At 51.5% G+C, this 22,414-nt stretch overlaps 1 protein-coding gene across 1 annotated transcript in view; it reads left to right on the top strand.

Annotated features, from left to right (window-relative positions):
- Nucleotides 1–22,414, top strand: part of ABCA13 (ATP binding cassette subfamily A member 13) — a 395,180-nt gene that overhangs the window by 49,257 nt on the left and 323,509 nt on the right. The window contains exons 6-14 of the mRNA XM_027045998.2: nucleotides 1,597–1,760; nucleotides 3,764–3,894; nucleotides 8,037–8,170; nucleotides 11,578–11,742; nucleotides 13,648–13,847; nucleotides 17,830–17,957; nucleotides 18,629–18,729; nucleotides 19,581–19,748; nucleotides 21,085–21,290. Of these exons, the coding sequence (XP_026901799.1) occupies nucleotides 1,597–1,760; nucleotides 3,764–3,894; nucleotides 8,037–8,170; nucleotides 11,578–11,742; nucleotides 13,648–13,847; nucleotides 17,830–17,957; nucleotides 18,629–18,729; nucleotides 19,581–19,748; nucleotides 21,085–21,290 (1,397 nt within the window). The remainder of the gene's footprint in view (nucleotides 1–1,596; nucleotides 1,761–3,763; nucleotides 3,895–8,036; nucleotides 8,171–11,577; nucleotides 11,743–13,647; nucleotides 13,848–17,829; nucleotides 17,958–18,628; nucleotides 18,730–19,580; nucleotides 19,749–21,084; nucleotides 21,291–22,414) is intronic.

The raw sequence follows: 22,414 nt of genomic DNA, 5'->3' as shown, positions 1-22,414 counted from the left end.
ATGCCGTTGGAGGGTAGTTGTAAGGCTCCTCTGGGGGTGCGGGACCCTGGGCTGGGCCTGCTGAGGGCCGTGCGGGTGCAGAGCACAGACGTGGGTCTGTCCCCTCCCAGCTGCCACCGGGGGGGGGGTATGACTCCCCTGGGGGGAGCCTAGTGGCTCCGGGATACTCTGGTTTTGGCTTTGCCATTGCTCGTGTGCAGTATGAGAAGCTCGGGCATCTAGAATGATCCCAAGGGTCTGTACCACGTGCCAGGCGCGAATGGGTGCTTCTGGACAGAGCCAGCCATCCTGTGAGAGTTGGAGTTTGCTTCCTGTTTTCCCCACAGACCCTTTTCTCCTTTCAGTCCTGCCCTGCTGTTCCAACCTTCCCTGCTTTGGTCACAAGGCTAGTTTTTACTTATTTTTTAATTTTTACTTTGTTAGGTTTACTTATTTATTTATTTACCTATTGAGAGTGTGCGTGTGTGCGCACGTGGGAGGGGCGGAGAGAGAGAATCTCAAGCAGGCTCCACACTCAGCCCGGAGCCCGACTAGGGGCTCAGTCCCTCGAAATCACCGCCTGAGCTGAGACTGAGAGGCGGTCGGACATTCAACCGACTGAGCCCCCCAGGTGCCTCACAAAGCTGGTCTTTAAAGCGGCTGGTTTATGCCTTCAGTGAGACGGATTCTATGTCACTTCACCACACTGTTGCCTGGGGAGGAAACCCTTCCAACTTGCACCCACTGGAATGAACATCTTTAATGGTTTCCCTCCATGTTTCGTAAAGTTTCATTCTTTCTTTAGTCATCCCTGCACCCAACCTGGGGCTCGAACTCACCACCCTGAGATGAAGAGTTGCCTGCTTTTCCAACTGAGCCCTCTGGGCCCCCCTCATTTGCTTTTTGTTTTGTTTGGTTTTTTAATCCAGAAGAAACATCTGGTCCGTGGTTTCTTATTCCCTGGCTGGTGTTGTCGAAAAATTCCTTTTTTTTTTCTTAAATTTTTTTAAATGTTTTTATTCATTTTTGCGGCAGAGAGAGACAGAGCATGAGCAGGGGAGGGGCAGAGAGAGAGGGAGACACAGAATCGGAAGCAGGCTCCAGGCTCTGAGCTGTTAGCACAGAGCCCGATGCGGGGCTCGAACCCACAGACTGTGAGATCATGACCTGAGCCGAAGTCGGATGCTTAACTGACTGAGCCACCCAGGCGCCCCTCCTTTTTTTTTTTAAGTTTATTTATTTATTTTGAGGGAGAGAGGGCACACGTGCAAGCAGGGGAGGGGGAAAGACAGAGAGAGAGAGAGAGAGAGAGAGAGAGAGAGAATCCCACATGGTCAGCATAGAGCCTGATGTGGGGCGTGAACTCACAAACCGTGAGATCATGACCTGAGCTGAAATCAAGACTCGGACGCTTAACTGACTCACTCAGTGACCCCTATTTTCACACTATTTAAACTCCTAACCCAACGGACAGATTTTCAAATCTTGTCTGTTCCAAATAGTGACATACCGGGCACGAGTCTCTACGGCCAAAGTTTTCAGCAGCCAACCCAGCCCCACTGTTTGGAACAGGAAAAACACGGAGGAGGGAAACTCTTGGTATTGTTTTTCTGTCAGATGGATCTCAATAAGACGGAGGAGGTGATCTTGAAATTGGAAAAGCTCCACCAGCAGCCCCACATCTGGAATTTTCTACGTCTGCTGCCGAGACTGTATGCCCACGACACTGGCGTCGCAGACCGCATCCGCACGGGGATACGCCTCCTCCAGGCAGCTCTGAAGTAAGTGCAAGAGAAAAATCGAACCAATGACAGGTGTGTTGGGTCTTTTCTCCTCACCTTTTTCACAGGGAAATCTATATCTCTGGGAACATCTCTTGTTTGATACAAGAAAAAATCCAGGATCGCGGCGTCTTGAATTGGCTGGGACTCTTGCCTCCCTGTGGGTGCTCCTTGTCTACCTGTGTGAATATTTTATCAAGTGCAGTAATGTAGTCAGAGCCTACTCCCCCCTGATCGAAGCAATTTAACATTACATCATTAACGTTTCCTATATTCCTGTAGTTTTAATTGTTATTATTATTATTATGACGTAAAGATTTTATTTGTAAGTAATCTCCACACCCAATGTGGGCCTCAAACTCACAACCCCAAGACCAAGAGTCACACGCTCCACTGATGGGCCAGCCAGACGCCCCTTTAAATGATCATTAAAAAAATTTTTTTTAACGTTTACTTATTTTTGGGAGACAGAGACAGAGCATGAACGGGGAGGGGTAGAGAGAGAGGGAGACATAGAATCTGAAGCAGGCTCCAGGCTCTGAGCTGTCAGCACAGAGCCCAACATGGGGCTCGAACCCATGAACCGTGAGATCGTGACCCGAGCCGAAGTTGGATGCTTCACCAACTGAGCCACCCAGGAGCCCCTCATCCCTCTTTTTAAAAGTTTATTTATGGGGTGCCTGGGTGGCGCAGTCGGTTAAGCGTCCGACTTCAGCCAGGTCACGATCTCGCGGTCCGTGAGTTCGAGCCCCGCGTCAGGCTCTGGGCTGATGGCTCAGAGCCTGGAGCCTGTTTCCGATTCTGTGTCTCCCTCTCTCTCTGCCCCTCCCCTGTTCATGCTCTGTCTCTCTCTGTCCCAAAAATAAATAAATGTTGAAAAAAAAAAGTTTATTTATTTATTTTGACAGAGGATTGGAAAATTCTAAATTTGGACACGGCTCTCCAAGTTGTTATGAAGGCGTGTTTGTCAATGTAGGACAATGGAGCATATATTTGACAGTTTGTTGGTCTGATTTATAGCTTTTGTATGTGAATAGAGTGGGTATGCTTCTACACGCATCCTTGCTCTAAGCCCTGAATGTGTTAGCATGGGCAGTGAGCGGGCTCTTTGGAGACAGAATTCCAAATTAGAGGTTACTGCTGATGTTGTTGAACCCTATCACCTCCGGCATTCATTTTACTCCTCTGTTTTGCTTTGGTGACACAATACCAAGAAAATCTGCATGAAGTATATTCATTATACTTCAATGATTAAATAAACCCACAAAGAACAACTACCATTTAAAAAAATTTTTTAAATGTTATTAATTTTGAGAGAGGGAGAGAGAGAGAGAGAGAGAGAGAGTGCAAGCAGGGGAGGGGCAGAGAGCGAGGAAGACACAGAATCCCAAACAGGCTCCAGGTTCCGAGCTGTCAGCACAGAGCCCGATGTGGGGCTCGAACTCACGGACCTTGAGATCATAACCTGAGATGAAGTTGGATGCTTAACCGACTGAGCCACCCAGACGCCCCCAAGCTTAATTATTTGTAATTATACTTAATATAATTCCTTATAAAATATAGATATTTAAAGAATAAAATCAGCACAATTTATATGTGGATTCCCTGAAGCCCCTTGTTCTGTGAAACGGGCTGGTGACCACTGATCATGCCCCTGACTTATTCAGACCACAGGGGCACCCAGCGGGGGATGGGGTACATGGTGTTCCAGGAGGGCACCTCCAAATTGTAAACTGATGATCTGAACGTGAAGCAGCCCGCCTGCCTGCCCATTTGCTTTGCTGAGATGACAGTACTTTGGACCCTGGCCAGCCGTGCCAGGTGACCATTAGTCCCCAGCCCAGGGCGTGTAGGGTGGCATTTGAAGCCACGGTGAATGCCTGTGTGTCAGTGGTGGGCCACATCCCGCAAAGGGCTTTGACCTGGCTGGCGGGCAAGTGTGAGTCGGTGCAGCCCCGTGTGCTGAGCTGGCTCACGTCCCTTTGCTTTTATTTTCGTTGCAGTTCCTTGGCAACTTTGGAAGATTTAGACTGGCTGCCACTCGACCACAGGTTTTCCACCGTTTCTGAAATCGCGCTGAATGTGACTGTTTCGATGCTGACGTTTCTGCAGGAGCAGGGAGCGGCCACCCCTGGTAGGTGGGCCCGAGAGCTCGTGGGAAAATTCGTTTCCCTAGTGAACTTCATCGATAGCCAGCACAGAGCGGAGATGCTGTTCAAGAAACGACTTAATGAAAATGTCAAATGCCAAAGGATCCCATTGTTTCTGTTAATAAAAGGGAGAAGGAGACTGGGAATTTGGAACTCTGAACTGCATTTGACTTTCCACCGTTGAAATTCTGTGGCCGTTGCTAATACATGGGCTAGTTTTGATTAGGAAATAGGTGATCTTAAGATTCTTTTTAAAAAGATGTTTATTTATTTTGAGAGAGAGCGAGTGAGTGACTGGGCGAGAGGGAGAGAGAGGGGGAGAATCCCGAGCAGGCTCCAGGCTCAGTGCGGAGTCCACGTAGGGCTTGATCCCTCAAAATCATGACTTGAAATCAAGAGTCGGATGCTCAACTGACGAGCCACGCAGGTACCCCTAAAATTCTTTTCTTTGACGTCCTGTAAGGTTAGATCTATCCTTCGTTCTGCGATTTGAATCTTTCCTCTCTCCTCTGCTCCTGTTTGGGAGAAATATTTGAAAAATAGTGAGGCTGGCGAGAAGAGGCAGGGGGATGTGGATTTGGAAAGCCCACGAGCTGAATGAACAAACCCCTTCTGCAGGGGAAGGGATGGAATTACTTGGCTCTATTCTTGACCCACGATATTCTTTCTTTCTTTTTTTCATTGAGTGTTTATTACACTTAGGGGCGTCTGGGTGGCTCAGTCTGTCGAGCATCTCGATTTCAGCTCGGGTCACGATCCCAGGATCATGGGATCCAGCCCGCGTCGGGCTCTGTTTGGGGTCCTCTCTGTCTCTCTCTCTCTCTTTCTCTCTCCCTCTCTCTCTCTCTCTCTCCTGTCTCTCCCTCTCTCCTCTCTCTCTCTGTCTCCTCTCTCTCGTCGCTCTCTTTGCCCCTCCCTTACTAGCACGTGTGTGCTCTTTCTCTCTCTCTTTCAAAAAGAAGTTTTTATTAGAAAAAGAATATTAAGTTTATGTTGACAAATAAAATAGTGTGTGTTTAAAGTGTACAGTGTGACAGTTTGAGACACGTGTACGTCGTGTAGTTAGTACCACAATGGCATTAGCGAGCCCATCTATCACCTCCCATAGTTAGTTACCTTTTCTTTGGTGATAACACTTACGATCTCTTAGCAAATTGCAAGTATACGATACACTGTTATTGATTAGAGTCATCTGGTTATACATTAGGTCTCTAGAACTTACTCATCTTATAACTAAAAGTTTGCACCCTTTGACTGGTATCTCCCCATTTCCCCACCTCCCAGTGCCATAGGCACTATTCTACTCTGGCGTATTACTTCCTGAATTGCCAACTGGACCTGAATATTTTACTTTTAGTTATCTTTCTCTCTTTCTCTACTTCTGTTTCTGTAAGGGAGATTCATGGAGCAAACTGTAGAGTTATAATTTGTACATTCATCTATCTGTCATTCCTGTACCCATCCACACATTCATCCATTCACCCACCTGTCCACCAGGTGGATACCCAACCATCTATCCACACATCCATCCATCCACTCATTCTCTCCTACAGTAAATGCTTATGGAGTATGTTCTATGAACCAAACACCATTCCATGAATGGGAATAAAAAACTGGATAATACATGGTTCTTGCAACAGGGAAGTCATGTTTAGTATAGGAGACAGATGTGCCAATGAAGAAAAAGCAAAACCCAGAGTAGGGATCTGCATCTTTCTCAGGAAAAGCATCAAGGAGACGTTTTGAAGGATGAGTTCTACTTCACCAAAGACATGAGAAAGCATGGCCACGAAGAATTGTATGTGAAGCTCCCCGTGTATTTGATGTTCAGTGTTTCTGGGGTCATGGGTGATGGTAGGAGGTGATCCAGAAAGAGACCCCGGGCCAGATCACAGAAGAATGCTGGATCAGCAGATATGCTTTGTGGAGAGATATTCCTGGCACAGATATGAGAGCTAGGTTGGGGGCAGGCAGGCCTGGGGCCAGGAGCCCAGGTTCCTGTTCTCTGTCTGCCCCTAACTCTTGAAGTCTATCTCTTGACCTATGTAATGAGGTGGTTACACACAGATTTCTAGCCCTTCCAGACTTCTCTGGCTCCTTGGAACAACCCAACATGACGCTCTCCATCACCCCAGTCACACCCAGGTTTTTCCCTGTTGCTGGTGACTCAGCGTAGGGAGACCCCTGCCCCCACGGAGAGCTTCTCTGCAGCTCTGCAGAGTAATTCTGACACATTCTGAGAGCAGGAGAGATTAGTGGTTACAGCTCAGGGCTGGGGATCAGATCTGGGTTTGAGTCGTGACTAAATAGAGCAGTGTGACCTTGCATGGCTCTGGATGTCTGCTTCCTTACGCCCCCAAAGAGGATAATATTACTGCACCTGCCTGGTGTGCTGTGTACAACTCACCTGGAGATGAAAGTGCCCTCGATACGTAACAAATGCTAGCTTAAAAATCTCAGAACCAGACTGTGACCCCTTTTATGCAAAGACAGCCAGATGGAGAGTGAGGAGTCTTGGATTCCTGGGGTCTGTCTTTTTTCAACACCTTCCTAAAGTTCCCCGTGGCTGGGCCTGTTTTGTAGGCGGCAGGACTGGGCCTTTTCCGTTGATCGACAGCGTCAACTTAAGGGCACCGAGAGGTCATGCACCTGAGAATGGTTTTGTGGTCCTTTGCACGTGTGGACACTGAGCAGATGCGTGTTGATCGCGGTCTGAAGTCGTCTCGCGACGGGATTTCAGGTGGAGGCTCACCTCGGAACTTACAAGCTTTTGTGTTTGCCATTGTCAGGCCCCGCTCGCAGAAACTATGTCAAGCCTCGGGTGGCGGGGGGGGAGGTCTTGGAATTATATTTCAGGCATGCCATTTCCAGGTGGAGGTGCGGGATCATTTGGTACCTAATGGGTTTTATTTATTTATTATTATGTATTTATTTAAATGTGTATTTATTTTTGGGGCGCCTGGGTGGCTCAGTCAGTTAAGCGGCCGACTTCGGCTCAGGTCATGATCTCGTGGTCCGTGAGTTTGAGCCCCACGTCGGGCTCTGTGCTGACAGCTCAGAGCCTGGAGTCTGTTTCGGATTCTGTGTCTTCCTCTCTCTGACCCTCCCCCATTCATGCTCTGTCTCTCTCTGTCTCAAAAATAAATAAATGTTAAAAAAAAATTAAATGTGTATTTATTTTTGAGAGAGTACAAGTGGGGGAGGGCCAGAGAGAGAGGATGACAGAGGATCTGAAGTGGGGCCTGCGCTGATGGCACAGAGCCCGATGTGGGGGGCTCGAAGTCATGAACCGCGAGATCATTACTTGAGCTGGAGTCGGATGCTCAGCGGACTGACCCCCCAGGTGACCCCTAATGAGTTTTCTACCTTGATTAACTCTGTTAAGGGAACTTTCATCTACGACCTTAAATAGTTTTTAGAAATGTGGTCTTGAAGACTGCAGTATTGGGGGGCCTGGGTGGCTCGGTCGGTTAAGCGTCTGACTCTGGATTTCTGCTCAGGTCATGATCTCATGGTTTGTGAGATCGAGCCTTAGGTCGGGCTCTGTGCCGAAGGGACGGAGCCCGCTTGGGATTCTCTGTCCCCTTCTGTCACTGCTCCTCCCCCTCCCCCCCCCCCCCATGAGCATGTGAATGCGTGTGCACTTTCTTTCTCAAAAAAAAAAAAGACTGCAGTATTTTATGCCACGAATATACCGTAATTTATGCTTTTCTCCCATGCTAGATGCTTACCTGGTTTTTAATCTTTAATCGGTCTAAAACCAATGTGGTAGCATGGTTGTTCCTTACTTTTTCTTCATGCAGCTGATGAGGTTTCTTGAGATAGATTTTTAGGAGTGAAATTAGCAGGCTCAGCGATTTGAATTTAGTGAAGTTCTTGACATAGGTTGTCATGTTTGCTCCGGAAACTCTGCGATCATTAATACCAGGGGCACCTGCTGTCCCAGCAAGCTCTCTGTGGCGTCCAGCACTGGCTCCTGTTGGCTTCTCCGGCTTGATTGTCTGCGTAGCCTTTGCTCTTTATTTACTTTTCTTGTAGCAGTGAACAAGGTGTCGTTTTCCGAGTTACGTCAGACGTGTCACAACGTGGAAACAACTGACGGTATAAATCGTTGGCTGTCTTGCAGACTTAGGATACACCTTGTCCCTGAAGAAGCTGGTGTGGGATCCACAGAAGGTCCAGGCTGACCTGAAGTCCCGATTTGGTTTTGACGACCTTCATGCAGAACAGATCCTGAATTACTCAGTCGAACTACAGGAGGTACGCGTTCTTGGTGCTTCTCTGTGAGAGAAGCGTGGGCATGGCAGGCCCCTGCTGGTTTGGCCTTTCTGGGAGTGTCCCTTCCTCTTACCTTGTCATTTTAGCCCAGCCCCAGAGGCAGTCTGGAAGTACGGCAAAACCTTGGGTTGTGAGTTAACTCGTTCTGCGAGTGTTCCGCGGGACCAGCAAGCGTTCCTAATAAATGTTGACTTGGTAAATGAGCGATGTCTTGCAACACGAGTCGTACGTGACGCCAAACGTCACGTGATCACAACTGAGCAAATGGTTCTTGAAATTCGCTTTGATATACAAGTGTTTAGATGACAAGCGTGTTCCCGGAGCGAATTAGGCTGGGAAACCGAGGTGTGACTGTAATAGGAAGTGATTCTCGCTCTTGGCACTGGCCGGGGGAGAAGCCAGGCCGGGGAAGGGAGTGAGATTCTGCAGCTGAGGCGGCAGTGAGCCAGAGGGCAGGAGACGACCGCTCTCCAGGCTGAGATGCTGTCACCGGGACGGCAGGACCCTCAAGGTCACAGGCCCCCTGGACTCAGCAGATAGGGGCCTCCACTGTGTTTGCACACTGTGTTCTGGAAGGGGCTCCGCCTGCACAGCTCCCTTTTGTCCCTTGTGCGGGCGCTTCTGCTCTGCGTGGTGCAGGACCCCAGAACTGTACCTCTGTCTCCTTTTGCTGCATGGATGCCCCCGACGTGAGGGCCTTTCTGGTGCAGCCCCCGGGTCAGGGCTGAGGGACTGACAGTTTGGACGAGACCTGCACCCTCCTGTTAGGGTCCCGGTCTGTGCTCAGGGCGTGGGGTTCACTCGCTTTCCTGACTTCCCATGACCTGGCACTTCCCTCATGGTGTTGTCCACCTTGACACGAGCTACTGTTGGCTTTTCACTTTTGGGTTACAGGTCTGAGCAGCGAATCTGGGGGTGTCACCCTGGTCTCAGCCAGGTGCGGCCGCTAACTGCCGAGCGGCGAGGCGGCTGGAAAATTCCTTCTGCCAGGCAGGTCTTACACTTGGCCGGGAGACGCGGTTTTCCGTTCCTCTGTCACATCTGGTGCAATTTCGTGAACCATCTCCCTCCCGTGGGACTTGGAGTTGTGCCCTTTGGCGTCTTTCGTGGGCGCTGTTGTAGACAGCATAGGAACGCCCCAGTTGCTGACTCTACTCCCGTATTGTCCGTACTTCCCGACCCCGTTTTCTCATCAAATTACAAAGAACGTTTACCTTGAAAGGGCAGGTATTTTGAGGGGTGCCTGGGTGGCTCAGGGGTTAGGTGTCCGACTCTTGATGTCAGCTCAGGTCACGATATCACAGTTCGTGAGTTCAAGCCCCGCGTCGGGCTCTGCGCAGACAGTGAGGAGTCTGCTTGGGATTCTCTCTCTCCCTCTCTGTCTCTGCCCCTCCTTGGCTCACTGTGTGTGCACCTGCACACTCTCTCTCTCTCTCTCTCTCTGAAAGCAAATAAATTAATTAAGAAAAAAAAAAAAAGAAAGGCAACTATTTTGAGATTAGAACTACAAGGAAAATGGTCGGGGGACAGCACAGAGCATATGTCACGGGTAGGAGTCTCCTGTGGCTGCTGGTACGAGTTACCACCAACACTGTTGCCCCACACAGCACACATTCATTACCACATGGCTCTGGGAGTCAGAAGTCTCACTCAGGTCTCCCTGGGCTAAAATCTGTGTCCCCCAGTGCTGTTTCCTTGCTCTTCCAGCTTCTAGAAGCCTCTGTGCTCCGTGGCTTGGGGCCCCTTCCCTAGGCCAGTGATAGTGGACTGAGTTTTTCTCAGGATGTGTCAGCTCTGGCTCGGTCGCCTTTCCCTCCCACATTGAAGGAGCCCTGTGATTTCTTGGGGCTTGTGAATAATCTGGAATGATCTCCCCGTCTCCAGGTCTGCTGGTTAGCAACCTTAAGGCCACTGGCCAACACCACTCTTAACCTATTCACAGGTTCTGGAGTTAACATGTGAGTGCCTTGGGGGACCATCACCCTGCCCCCCACCCCACGGAGGGCCCCTCAGGAGCCAGCATCATGATGGTTTCCTGGGTCCTGCCCTGGGCCTGCCTGATTGCAGGCGCTGCCACTCTGGGCCTCTGCTTATGCGACCCCCAGAGCAGAGGGATCTTTCTCTCTTCCGTTCTCCACTCCCCACCGAGCAAACAGCTCGATCATCTCTCACGGGCCCGTGGAACTCTCATGCCCTCTCTCCTGGGTGACCTGTGACAGGCACATTGGTGTATCTACCTCTCACAGACCCTTCAAGTCCTGGGAGAGGGGACGGGGCCTTGTTTCCCTAACAGGTGCTGTGGCTTTGTGACTTGAGTATTAGTTCTCTGCATCCCCAAGGGAACCACAAAGGAACCAAATGGGGCTTGAATACTTTTTTTTTTTTAAAGTTTATTTATTTATTTTGAGAGTGAGAGAGAGAACAGGGGAAGGGCACAGAGAAAGAAGGAGAGAGAGATAGAGAATCCCAAGCAGGTTCCGCACTGTCGGAGCAGAACAGGATGTGGGGCTCGATCGCACAGTCGTGAGATCGAGCCCTGAGCTGAAAGCAAGAGTTGGACACTCGGCTGACAGACCCACCCAGGCCTGGGACGTTGATGTTTTTTCACTGTTGCCATCAGTAGAGTTTCTGAAACGTGGCCCTGAAGTTATTGTAAATCTGTGTAACTGGAATGTCGCTCGTTCCCACACATGTAGGTATTTTTGCAGAGCGACATTGCAGAAACTGCATGTAGGAATTCATTTACGTGGCGCCTGGGGGGCTCAGTCGGATGAGCGTCCGACTCTTGATCTTGGCTCAGGTCGTGATCTCACGGTTTCTGGGATCAAGCCCCGTGTCAGGCTCTGTGCTGATAGCATGGGGCCTGCTTGGGATTCTCTCTCCCTCTCTCTGCACACACACACTCTCTCAAAATAAATTAAAACAAAAAAACCAAAAACCAGCAGTTCATTTACAGAAATAAAGGAGATATGGTTCCAAAATGTCACACTGTTTCTGACCCAGAACTCCAGTTTGAATCGTCTTTGACGGATGAAGTTAGAAGAGAAAATGTTTCCGGCAAAGCGGCTTTGGCAGGCCAAGGTGCCCACTGAACCGGGCTGGCCCCTGTTTGCTTTTGGCCGGAGAGTACAAATGAGCAATATTTGAATCACCCTGTGTCCTCCATGCAGAGAAACCGCTGTTCCCACGGCTTGTGGGCCTTTGTGAAAAACAGAGTTCCAAAAGGCTTCCTTCCACGCCAACAATATAACTGCCGCTTGATCAACCTGTTAACTTCTCCCGTCATGCAAAGCCCAGAGCCCTTCCTTTGGCAAGGCGGTGGTACTATTTTTAGAAAGGAATATTCTGGAAAAAAGCGCACTTGTAAATGTATTTCATATTGTTGCCAGATTCCCACAGATGGGACCTTGGAGCGGATGGTGTGTTCCGTCTTGTCCCGAACCTCCGAGGACGAAGCTGGCCAAGAGGGTCACCCTGGAGACTGTCACCCCCGCTGGTCAGCGGCCACAGACTACCTGGTGCACGCGGTCAGCTGGCTGCAAGTCTACAAGCAGGTTCGGTGCCACCGTGAACCCCCTCGGCGTGTCTGAATCCATCCCTCTCTTCCCCTGTCTCTCATTGTTCGATTTTATTTATTTTTAGTATTTGTGTTTATTTTTGAGAGAGGAGAGACACAGTGTGAGCAAGGGAGGGGCAGAGAGAGAGGGAGACACAGAATCGGAAGCAGGCTCCAGGCTCTGAGCCATCAGCCCAGAGCCCGACGCGGGGCTTGAACTCACGGACCGTGAGATCGTGACCTGAGCCGAAGTTGGACGCTTAACCGACTGAGCCACCCAGGCGCCCCTATTTATTTATTTAAAATATTTATTTTTGAGAGAGAGACACAGAGCACGAGTGGGGGAGGGGCAGAGAGAGAAGGAGACACAGAATCGGAAGCAGGCTCCAGGCTCCGAGCTGTCAGCACAGAGCCTGACGCGGGGCTTGAACTCACAGACTGTGAGATCAAGACCTGAGCTGAAGTGGGACGCTTCACCGCCTGTGTGCACCAACCCCCTCTCCCCGCCCTGGCACCCCTTCAGTTTTAGTGGAGTAGGTAACACGCGGTGTAAGTGTGGACTAGAGTACCACGCAGGTCTACGCGGCTCACTGCTCTCTCTCACCGAAGCTTTAAGCCCGCAGATCCTCTCGCTTTCCCCATACGTTGTTCCCTCTTTCATCGTGTGTCCTGTCCATGATGTGCCCTTCTCCCACGTGCACCCATCGGCCTCAGCTCACTGATGCGTCCACACAAATGTCACCAGAAAGCCTGTCTTGGTGAGACACATGTGCTCATGATGGGAAGAGTCTGCTTCTGGCCTGTGGGATTTCCACGGGGCCGCCGGGTGCCCTTTGTGGGCATTCAGATGCTGGGCTCCTGCCCCTGGAGGGCTTGGGTGCCACACGGCCTGTCCCTTTACTCTCGCGTTGACAAACAGGGAGAAAGAGGCGGTGGCCTGCTTTCGTGGACGCGATGGTGTGGCTCGGAGTGCGGGGGTTGATCACATACCGACAGCTTGGAGGCCGGCGGTGGGGGGGAGCCTGGCGAATTCCCGGCAGGGTGTTCTTCAGCGAGCCGTGGATACACTGTGAAGCAGGGCCTGGGTGCCAGTACCCTCCATTCACTTCACTGGACATTACGTTACCTTTTCCTCACAGGACACGTATCTTGGTCTGTTTTTTTCCTAATGCCTATTACTGACAAGGGTCAAAATCTCCAATAGTAGATACAAGATCGTTACCGAAATGCAGGCGTGGTTATCCACCGGGTGGCACTCCGTGTATCTGGCATGGAAAGGGTCGAGAGCCAGTGTCGGGCCGACCAGCGCCAGCATGCTGGGTGACATGTGCACTTTGTGCATTGTCTGGGCGGCCTGCCCCCGTGGTTAATGAAGGGTTATTCAGCACACACGAGTGTTCACGATCCTCGTGACGTGGACACGCGGTGTCTCTGTTGGCACGTCGATGGGAAATGGCAATACGAATTGCCTATAGTATCGTGATCCTACGCGACGCAGAACGGTACCGAGTAACCTTGTGTTCGTTACAACGGAATCGCTAAGTATGGCAACGTATTTCCACCATGGCACACATTTCAAATGTGTCAGTTTCGCTTTTGGGGCATCCGGGTCCTGTTCAACGATGTGTGTTGTCGCCTTCTCTTTTGAAAAATGGCAGTGGGTGAGGGCAGGACAGATGGCACCTCCGCGAAAGGGCCGTGTGCCTCCATCGATGGCGATTCGTCATCTTCCAGTTCTGAACAGAAATTAAATTGTAAGGCAACTGACAGACATGCCAGTCTGCCAGCATCGTAAAAATGGGCTGTCTGTCCTCTCAAAGGCCCCGTTAATATTTCTTACGCACATGCCATCAACAATAATGCGTTATTGTTAATAATAGTGTTTTCGTTTCCCAACGTGAAGGTGTTCGATCAGTGGCAAAAAGGCAGCCTGCTTCAGAAGGTGCTCGAAGGGGCTGCCCACAGCCTGGAGGCTCTCGGCGATCGGTTTGTGGAAGAGACTGAGCCCCGGAAGGTGCTAGAAGCCCTGCACACTCTCCTTCTCATCCTGAGCGACGGCTTGGCAGCAGATGACCCCAGCGGTGACCATTCGTCTCCAAAGACGTAAGACATATTTTCCTGTTTGATTACTGGTTGGGCTAGCAACCCGGAACGTTACAGAGTGCACGAAGAGACAGGGACAGAAGAATTTCATAAAACCGTGGCTCCACGGAGGATTTCCAATTAGCAGCTGGGAGACGCAACTGTATAGTGGGCCATCCAGAATTGTTTGTGGTTGTCCCATCAGTTCAGATGCATAAAACCACCCAGGGGGGACATGTCTGGGAAGGTGTCTGGATTTCAGGTGTTATGTCTTTGACATTTGTTCAAAAATGAGCAAGGGGGGGCACCTGGGTGGCTCAGTCGGTTGGGAGGCCGACTTCGGCTCAGGTCATGATCTCGCGGTCTGTGAGTTCGAGCCCCGCGTCGGGCTCTGTGCTGACAGCTCAGAGCCTGGAGCCTGTTTCAGATTCTGTGTCTCCCTCTCTCTGACCCTCCCCCATTCATGCTCTGTCTCTCTCTGTCTCAAAAAAAAAATAAACGTTAAAAAAAAATTAAAAAAAAATGAACAAGGGGCGCCTGGGTGTCTGAGTTGGTTAAGCGGCTCACTTCCACTCAGGTCATGATCTCGCGGCGTGAGTTCGAGCCCCGTGTCGGGCTCTGTGCTGACAGAGCCTGGAGCCTGCTTCTGATTCTGTGTCTCCCTCTGTCTCTGCCCCTCCCCTTTCACACTCTGTGTGTCTCTCTCTGTCTTTTTCTCTCAAAAATAAACAATAAACATTAACAAAAATTTTAAAAACGAGCAAAAACATGGTAGAGGTCCTTTCATGTAAGGAACTGTTTTCATAGCTGTTTTGAAATTTTGTATTGTCAACATGTTCTCATAAGATCCAGAAATATGTCGGAAGCAGGAGAAGGTAGATCTTGTGGCTGCTTCGTTCTTGAGGTCAGCAGAATTGACCCACGGATCGTCGATTCTGCTGCGACACTGGACCTCTGTCTTCAGTGGGTCCCGTCCTTGGCGGTAACTTGACCTGGTTGCAATCCTGCGTTGACTCTCCTTGGAGGAGAGCAAAAGATTGCTCAATGTTGTCTCAGAAGGGTTCGTTTCAAGCTACAGGTCGTGGAAAGTTTTGCTCCTGTGCCTCCTGAAGGGAGGATTGTGTGATCAGAACTGCATGGGACATGTCGTGTTCTCATGACCCACGTGACATACACGTGCATAACTGGATGCACTTCCAGCCCCCTCTGCCTTTTTCTGGAACCCGGTTGGGAAGCAGGATCTTGTTGTCGAAGGTCTGCTTTCCTGATTTACCTTAGGGATTGCCCCGGTACTAGCGATGGAGCACGTCACTTTAATGGCCCTACAACCCTCCCACACACGCCCCGGCACTTTGGCCCAGGGGACAGAGAGCCCCAGGAGACGCCGGCTCTTAGCTCCTTCAGGGATCGGAGACGTGAGGGACTGCACCCTCTCGGAGGACCAGGTGTGCACAGCCCATGCTTTCCCTGCCCCCACTCAGGGTGGGAACCGGCTGCTGTGTGCACTGGGCAAGCCTCCCTTTGTCTCTGCATGCACATCTGTTATATGGTCGTCTGTGACCCTCGCACTGGTGGCCGCCCGGTCGCTACCTCCCCACCCTGATGGTGCCTCTCTGGTTATCGGGCTCTTGGTCCGCTGCAGGGTTCACGCGAGACCCCCCCAGGAGCCCCGTGCCTTCAGCTCTAAGGAAGGATCTGTCCCCCTTGGATGGCTGCAGCGGACCAGGCAGGGAGACCCCGTGGTGGGAACATGGCACACTTAGCCGCTGCTCACAGGCACCGGCCCGTTCCCGACACCTCGCCCAGCATTGTCTTCTCTCTCCTAAACTCACCTCCCTTCCCTCCATCCTCCCTTTTACAGGCCCACTGGGTTTCCTACAGACCTTCTAGGTTCTGTCATGTCTTGTGAATCCTGTGTGTCTGCAGTGGGTTGCTTCCTGGGGTGTAGACGTGAGCCCCGCAGCGGCGGGTGTCACCTGTGAGCGACCGTGGCTCAGATCCCTGCATTGTCCTGTGCTGTGCATTGGCATCTGACCCCCTCCTGGCGCCCCCTCCTGGCGCCCTCCAGCACGTCCTTAGCTGCGTCTGTCGCTCTCTGTCCTTTCAGACCTGTGTCTGGGGCTGCCTCCCCCTGTCCATCCATGGCTGCTCTTTAGTTTACGCCCCTCTGTGTGTCAGCCCCTTACTCGCCCACGGCCTCCTCCTCCAGGTCCTCGTGAGACCCGCACCGCCCTCAGTGGGACCCCACAGCCCCCGTCCAATGCCTGTGGTCCAGGACGCTGCAGCTCGTTACTTCCAGCCTGCTCTTGGTGACTGCTCACACCTTTTCTCTTCCAAGTCACAGCTTCCAGCCAGAAGAAGTGGGAAACCCCGCGGCCCACGCCTGTTCTGAGCACCGAGGATGCCGGCTTTACAGGCAGGACCTCCTGCCCCAGGGCGATGAGATGCGGGAGAGGCTAGCCGGCGTGGGCACGGGGCCAGGTGGGGCCGGGGCTGGGGGTGGGGGGGCATGTGCCACCTGTCACTGGGCTGCGGCCACAGATGCCTGGCACGGGTGCCCCCGGCAGCATCTGGGCCTCTCCTTCCAGCTCACGGAGGATTCCGTGTGCTTGCATAGATGCCTGAGGGTCGGTGCCTGCCTGCTGGGGCACTTGCCACCCCCCCACTGTGACTCCCCATCTGGCTCTTTGCTTCCACATCTGTTTGCAATTTCAGCTCCTATCGTTGCAGACTCTTTCCAGTGGCTCCTCTGGGTTGTTTCCCCCCTCTTCCCCAGTGAGGCATCCTCCTTGTGCAACAGGCAGCCCCTGAGGCAGGGAGAGATCTCTGGCTCCCTGGGGTAGCTGCACAGCCTGTCCACCCACCCGCCCCTGCCGCCCTGCCCCCTCTCGCCCCCTCCCTACCCCCAGCCACTGCCTGCCTTCCCAGGGAGCGTGGCCTCTGCAGCTGGTCGCCTGGGTTGCTCCTGTGTCTGCGAGAATGGACTCCCCTTTGCCTCCTCTCCCCACCTCGCTGGTACCCAGCGGCCTGGCTGGCGGTCCTCCCTGGACCTTCGAGAATCTTACAGCTGCTGCTAGTTCGCTTTTGATGGATCCTGCCCCCACCACTCACATCTTGATGTTCTGACACTCTTTTTAACATAATTTCCTCTGCCTGATAAGTGGAGGCTTCCGGGCAAATGCTTTTATTTTTCATGATTACTTTTTATTTATTTATTTATTTTTAATTTTTTTTCAACGTTTATTTATTTTTGGGACAGAGAGAGACAGAGCATGAACGGGGGAGGGGCAGAGAGAGGGAGACACAGAATCGGAAACAGGCTCCAGGCTCCGAGCCATCAGCCCAGAGCCTGACGCGGGGCTCGAACTCACGGACCGCGAGATCGTGACCTGGTTGAAGTCGGAGGCTTAACCGACTGCACCACCCAGGCGCCCCTCATGATTACTTTTTAATGTTTATTTCTTTTTGAGAGCGGGGGTGGGGAGGGGCAGAGAGACACGGTGGGGGGGACAGAGGATCCGAAGCAGGCTCCGCGCCGACAGCCGAGACCTCGAACTCAGGAACTGCGTGGTGGGGGGGGAGGGGCGGAGAGAGAGGGAGAGAGAGAATCTCAAGGAGGCTCCACACTGTCAGCGCAGGCCCCCATGCGGGCTCTATCCGTTGAGATCATGACCTGAGCCGAAGTTGGACGCTTCACCGACTGCCATGTGCCCCCAAGCAAATGCTCTTAAATCTCACCTGCGGCTTTATTCCACCTCTGGCCTCTGCCGTGTGCAACTAGGTAGGAGTGAACTTTCCTGTTTGGGGGTAAAGAGAATGTTTAATCCACATTCTGTCCCATGACTCAACCCATCAAGAGCCTGCAGTGAAGCCGGGGTTTTGGTCTGTGAAGACGGCTCCCGAAGCAGGGGGATATCTTCCCGTGAGTGGAACTTTATGTCCCCGGCTGGCACCCTGCGCCCATCTTCATCTTTTTTTTTTTTTTTTTAATTTTTGCCCCCAGATTACTGTATCTACAGAAGTTGGAGAATGTTCTCCGAAACCTGCCCCCGTGGCCGGCTCGGACGAGATTGCTTCCGCTGTACGGGTCTCTCAGGAACACGATAGCCCAGCGTTTACGTTTTGTCCAAGGTAAACTGGCGTGGGGTCATCTGTCACCCTCCTGCTGGGAGCCTGCGTGACATTGGCAGAAAAGCAGACTTGACCTCGCCCGACGCCTTTGCGGAGCTGGGAGGGAAGGGGCCCCAGTGTTGGTGCGTCTGGGGTGCTGGAAATGCGGCAGTGAGCTCTGTGTCCTTCTGGAAATTTCCTAGCACCACTCACGCCCTCATCCGCTGTTGCGGTGCTCAGCTGGAAATGCACCAGAGTGCACGCGTGCATGATCGCCGTTCTGGCCCCGCTCCTGCTCCTTGGCGTTGGGTAGAGGGAACACCTTCTTGTCCTCCCCAGAAAGCCCTTCTTTGAGCTTCTGCTGACCAGTGGTATTGTCCAAAGTGACACCAGGTAGACTGGAGCCTTCTCGGTGGACAAAGAAATGAGGACAGATGTTGCTTCTGGAGTAAAACCCCCTATAACCGTGACGTTGTCTTCAGGCACTTTTGGGAAGCATGAAATGATATTGCAATACATTTTTCTCGGTTTTCCTCCCCCGGGGGAGATACTAAAATGTCTGGGAATGTGCGTGGTTTGCTGAAATGCGTGTTTGCAGAAGTCAGTGTGTTATTCACAGCCCCGTGTAGACATCAGGCTTAGAGAAGCCCGTTTTAGGGGAGTGCTGATACATCAATTTGTCGACCTTACAGAAGTCCTCGTGTGCCTGGAGAGATCAGCCAACAGCTCCAAACTGGGCGGACCTGACCACCCGAAATTGGAAAAGGGCGAGTTCTTTTGGGAGCTGAAGCAGGTACAGCAGGGCACCGGCAGGCTTATAAATGGACAGTTTTGGTAAACCATTCAAGAACATCCTGCAGACTGCAGCTGTGCCCCTGCTGTGAGCTGTGCTAGCAAAATGGGCAAGGTTTCAAAGAACTTTGTTTTATTTTGATATGTTGACGGCTACAGAGTTTTTTAAATTTTAATTTAAATTTGTAAGTTTTTTAGATTTAAAATTTTTATCTGTTTTGAGAGAGAGAGAGGAGAGTGAGCAGGGGAGGGGCAGAGAGAGGGAGGGAGAGAGAGAATCCCAAGCAGACTCCACACTGTCAGCACAGAGCTTGATGCAGGGCTCGAACTCATGGACCGTGAGATCATGACCTGAGCTGAAATCAAGAGTTGGATGCTTAACCGACTGAGCCACCCAGGTGCACCGCTTTTTTTTTTTTAAGACTTTATGAATTTATTTGTTTTTTAAATGTTTATTTTTGAGAAAAAGAGAAAGAGAGAGAGAGAGAGAGCACAGGTGGGAGACAGGAAGAGAAAGAGGGAGAGAGAGAATCCCAAGCAGACTCCACACTGTCAGTACAGAGCCCGACACAGGGCTAGAACTCAGGGACCCTGAGATCATGACCTGAGCCACGGTGGGTGCTCAACCAACTGAGCCCCCCAGATGCTCCTAAAGACTTTATTTTTTAAGTAATCTCTACACCCACTGTAGGGCTTGAACTCACAACCCCGAGATCAGGAGTCATGTACTCTTCTGACTGACCCAGCCAGGAGCCCCAATTGCTATAGATTACTGGTTGTGTTTCCCCAGCCCTTTGAGGGCGAGTGTAAGCTTTCTAAGTGTCCCCCCTCCCTCTCTTCTTTACCTTTCAGCTCTTGATGAAGGATACCGCCGACAGGTGCCTAAACGCCAGCTTGTCTGGGAGGGAGGCTTTCCTGTGTCCTGGTGTCTGGGAGGGCCTTGGGGGGCTGACGTGTCCCCAGGACTCCTTCAACAAGAGCAGCGTCTTAAACAAGCTACTGAGGTCAGCAGAGGACGCTGTAAGTAGCCACGGTCTGATCTTGTCCATGGATACCAATGGGCTTATTTTATTAAAAAAATTGTTTTTGAAATGTTTATTTATTTCGGAGAGAGACAGACACAGGGCATGAGTGAGGGAGGGGCAGAGAGAGAAGGAGACACAGAATCCAAAGCAGGCTCCAGGCTCCGAGCTGTCAGCACAGAGTCCGACGTGGGGCTTGAACCCAAGAACCGCGAGATCATGACCTGAGCTGAATTCAGATGCTTAACCTACTGAGCCACCCACGTGCCCCATCCAATGGGTTTATTTTACAGGTTAGATCCTACATCCCGGATCCCGGCCACCCCTGCGTTCCGTCCCTGCTGTCTGGCCACACTAGGTGTTGTGTGCCATCCATCCAGCCCAAATCTCCTCGATAGTAGGCGGGTTTCCCCAAGAGCACCCTGAACTTTCAGACCGTGCTGCTCTGCTTCACTGGGTTCCGGGCTCCCCGTCCTTCTCCATCCCTGGCTGCAAATGTGGAGATTCGGCGGAGGAGGGTCCTTGGGCATCATCGTCAGCTTGGAGCTAAGGTGCTCTTCCCGAGTTCCTGCCCTTTGCCGAGCACTCCAGACGGCTGCAGGGTGGGGGGCCCTTTGTTTGTAAAGCTGATTATGTCACCTGCAATCCACGTTGTTCTCACTGGGCACGAAAACTTATGACACCCTTCGCCTTTTGGTGTCAGGATTACCTGGTTCATTGTTTTCCTGCGGTGCCTCTCCAAGGCAAGGGTAGGGCTGGAATGCGCACATGCCCTTGTGCATTTTGTTGCTTAATGGGAGTCACCGCTCAGCTTCTCTTAGTTGTGGAACAGAGTGACAGGAGGCCGGTCCAGTAGGGGCCACAGGGGACTAGCTAACACATGGGTCCCTTCTGCTCGATTCCTGGATGAACCTTGATTTTGGGGTCTCTTCGGTTGGACATGAGTCAAGACTCAAGTCTAGGACGGTCGCTTAGGTTATCAGACACCTGCAGGGCAAGGTCTTGGACTCACAGTCAAGAGAACCCTTGCTGGTGCACCTGGGCAGCTCAGTTGGTGAAGCGTCCGACTTTGGCTCAGGTCATGATCTTGTGGTTCGTGGGTTCAAGCCCTGCACTGGGCTCTGTGCTGATGGCTCAGAGCCTGGAGCTTGCTTCGGATTCTGTGTCTCCCTCTCTCTCTGCCCCTCTCTGTCTCTGCTTCTCTCTCAAAAATAAATAAACACTGACAACAACAACAAAGGAACCCTTGGTAAGTGAGACTGGGCGCGGGCTGCCTCGCTGGTGCCCGCACTGCCCTTACTGGTGTATCACAAACATTCTCTTTTCCTGTGAAGGATCGCCTTTTGCGAGAACTCATCGCTGGGCTCACAGATACGCCAGTTTCCGTACCCGGAGGGTTTCTGGGCTGGCAGGAAGTGGAGACACAGCTGGTGGACGTGGGCCTGTCTTGCACGCGGCTCTTCCGGGTGCTGGGAGCTGCCGGCTCACCTGGGAACAGTGACCTTGCCAGTGACTGTGAGGACCAGCTTCTCGCCGCAGCGTAAGTTTGTGTGAGATGGGAAACCTGCGAACAGTTGGAAACCACGTGATTCCCACCCCTGCTTCTCTGAAGTGATGGATCAGTGTGGTGTGTTCTACTTCTATGAATAGGGGGACGTATACATTTTGTGTAAATGTTTATTATTTATTCTTAAGAGAGAAAGAGACCGAGCTTGAGTGGGGGAGGGGCAGAGAGAGAGGGAGACACAAAATCCGAAGCAGCTCCAGGCTCCGAGCCGTCAGCACAGAGCCCGACACGGGGCTCGAACTCATGGACCGTGAGATCATGACCTGAGCTTACTTAGGTGCTGAACCGACTGAGCCACCCAGGCACCCCTTTTAATTTTTTTTTAACCATTTATTCATTTTTCAGAGTGAGAGATGCAGAGCGTGAGCAGGGGAAGGACAGAGAGAGAGAGGGAGACACAGAATCCGAAGCAGGTTCCAGGCTCTGAGCTGTCAGCACAGGGCCCTACACAGGGCTCAAACCCAAGCACCTGAGATCATGACCTGAGCTGAAGTCAGACACTTAACCCGCTGAGCCATCCAGATGCCCCTAATTTTGTTTTTATCTAAAGAAGTATTAACCTCTTTGGTGCTTTTGGAAAGCATTTAAAAATACAAAATATCAAACAGTTCTTTTAATGTTTGCCATTGGCTTAATCTTCCATGAGATTCTTAGCCTCCCAGAGGATGTCATATGTCTTTTTGTTTTTCTTTTGATTTCCTGTGTCTTACATTTCCTGTATTATTGTGAAAGATTTTCCCTTTTTTTTTTTAAGTTTATTTATGTATTTTAAGAGAGAGAGAGAGTGCAAGCAGGGGAGGGGCAGAGAGAGAGGGAGAGAGTCCCAAGCAGGGTCTTGATCCTGCAGAGTGCAAAGTGGTCTTGATCTTATGAACCGTGAGATCATGACCTGAGTCAAAATGTAGAGTCAGACACTCAACTGACCGAGCCACCCATGTGCCCCTTCCCTCGTTTTTCAAATCAGGGTGGGGCAATTCATAAGCAATAAAATACCTATCAAGAAAACTATTGCAAAAAAAAACACAACAAAACCATTTGGGCGCCTAGGTCGCATGGTCGGTTGAGCGTCCGACTTCGGCTCAGGTCATGGTCTCGCG

Source organism: Acinonyx jubatus, chromosome A2, assembly GCF_027475565.1.
Source record: "Acinonyx jubatus isolate Ajub_Pintada_27869175 chromosome A2, VMU_Ajub_asm_v1.0, whole genome shotgun sequence".
Classification (NCBI taxonomy): domain Eukaryota; kingdom Metazoa; phylum Chordata; class Mammalia; order Carnivora; family Felidae; genus Acinonyx; species Acinonyx jubatus.
The sequence above is the reverse complement of the archived record's forward strand: the minus strand, read 5'-3'. Positions and strand labels throughout refer to the sequence as shown.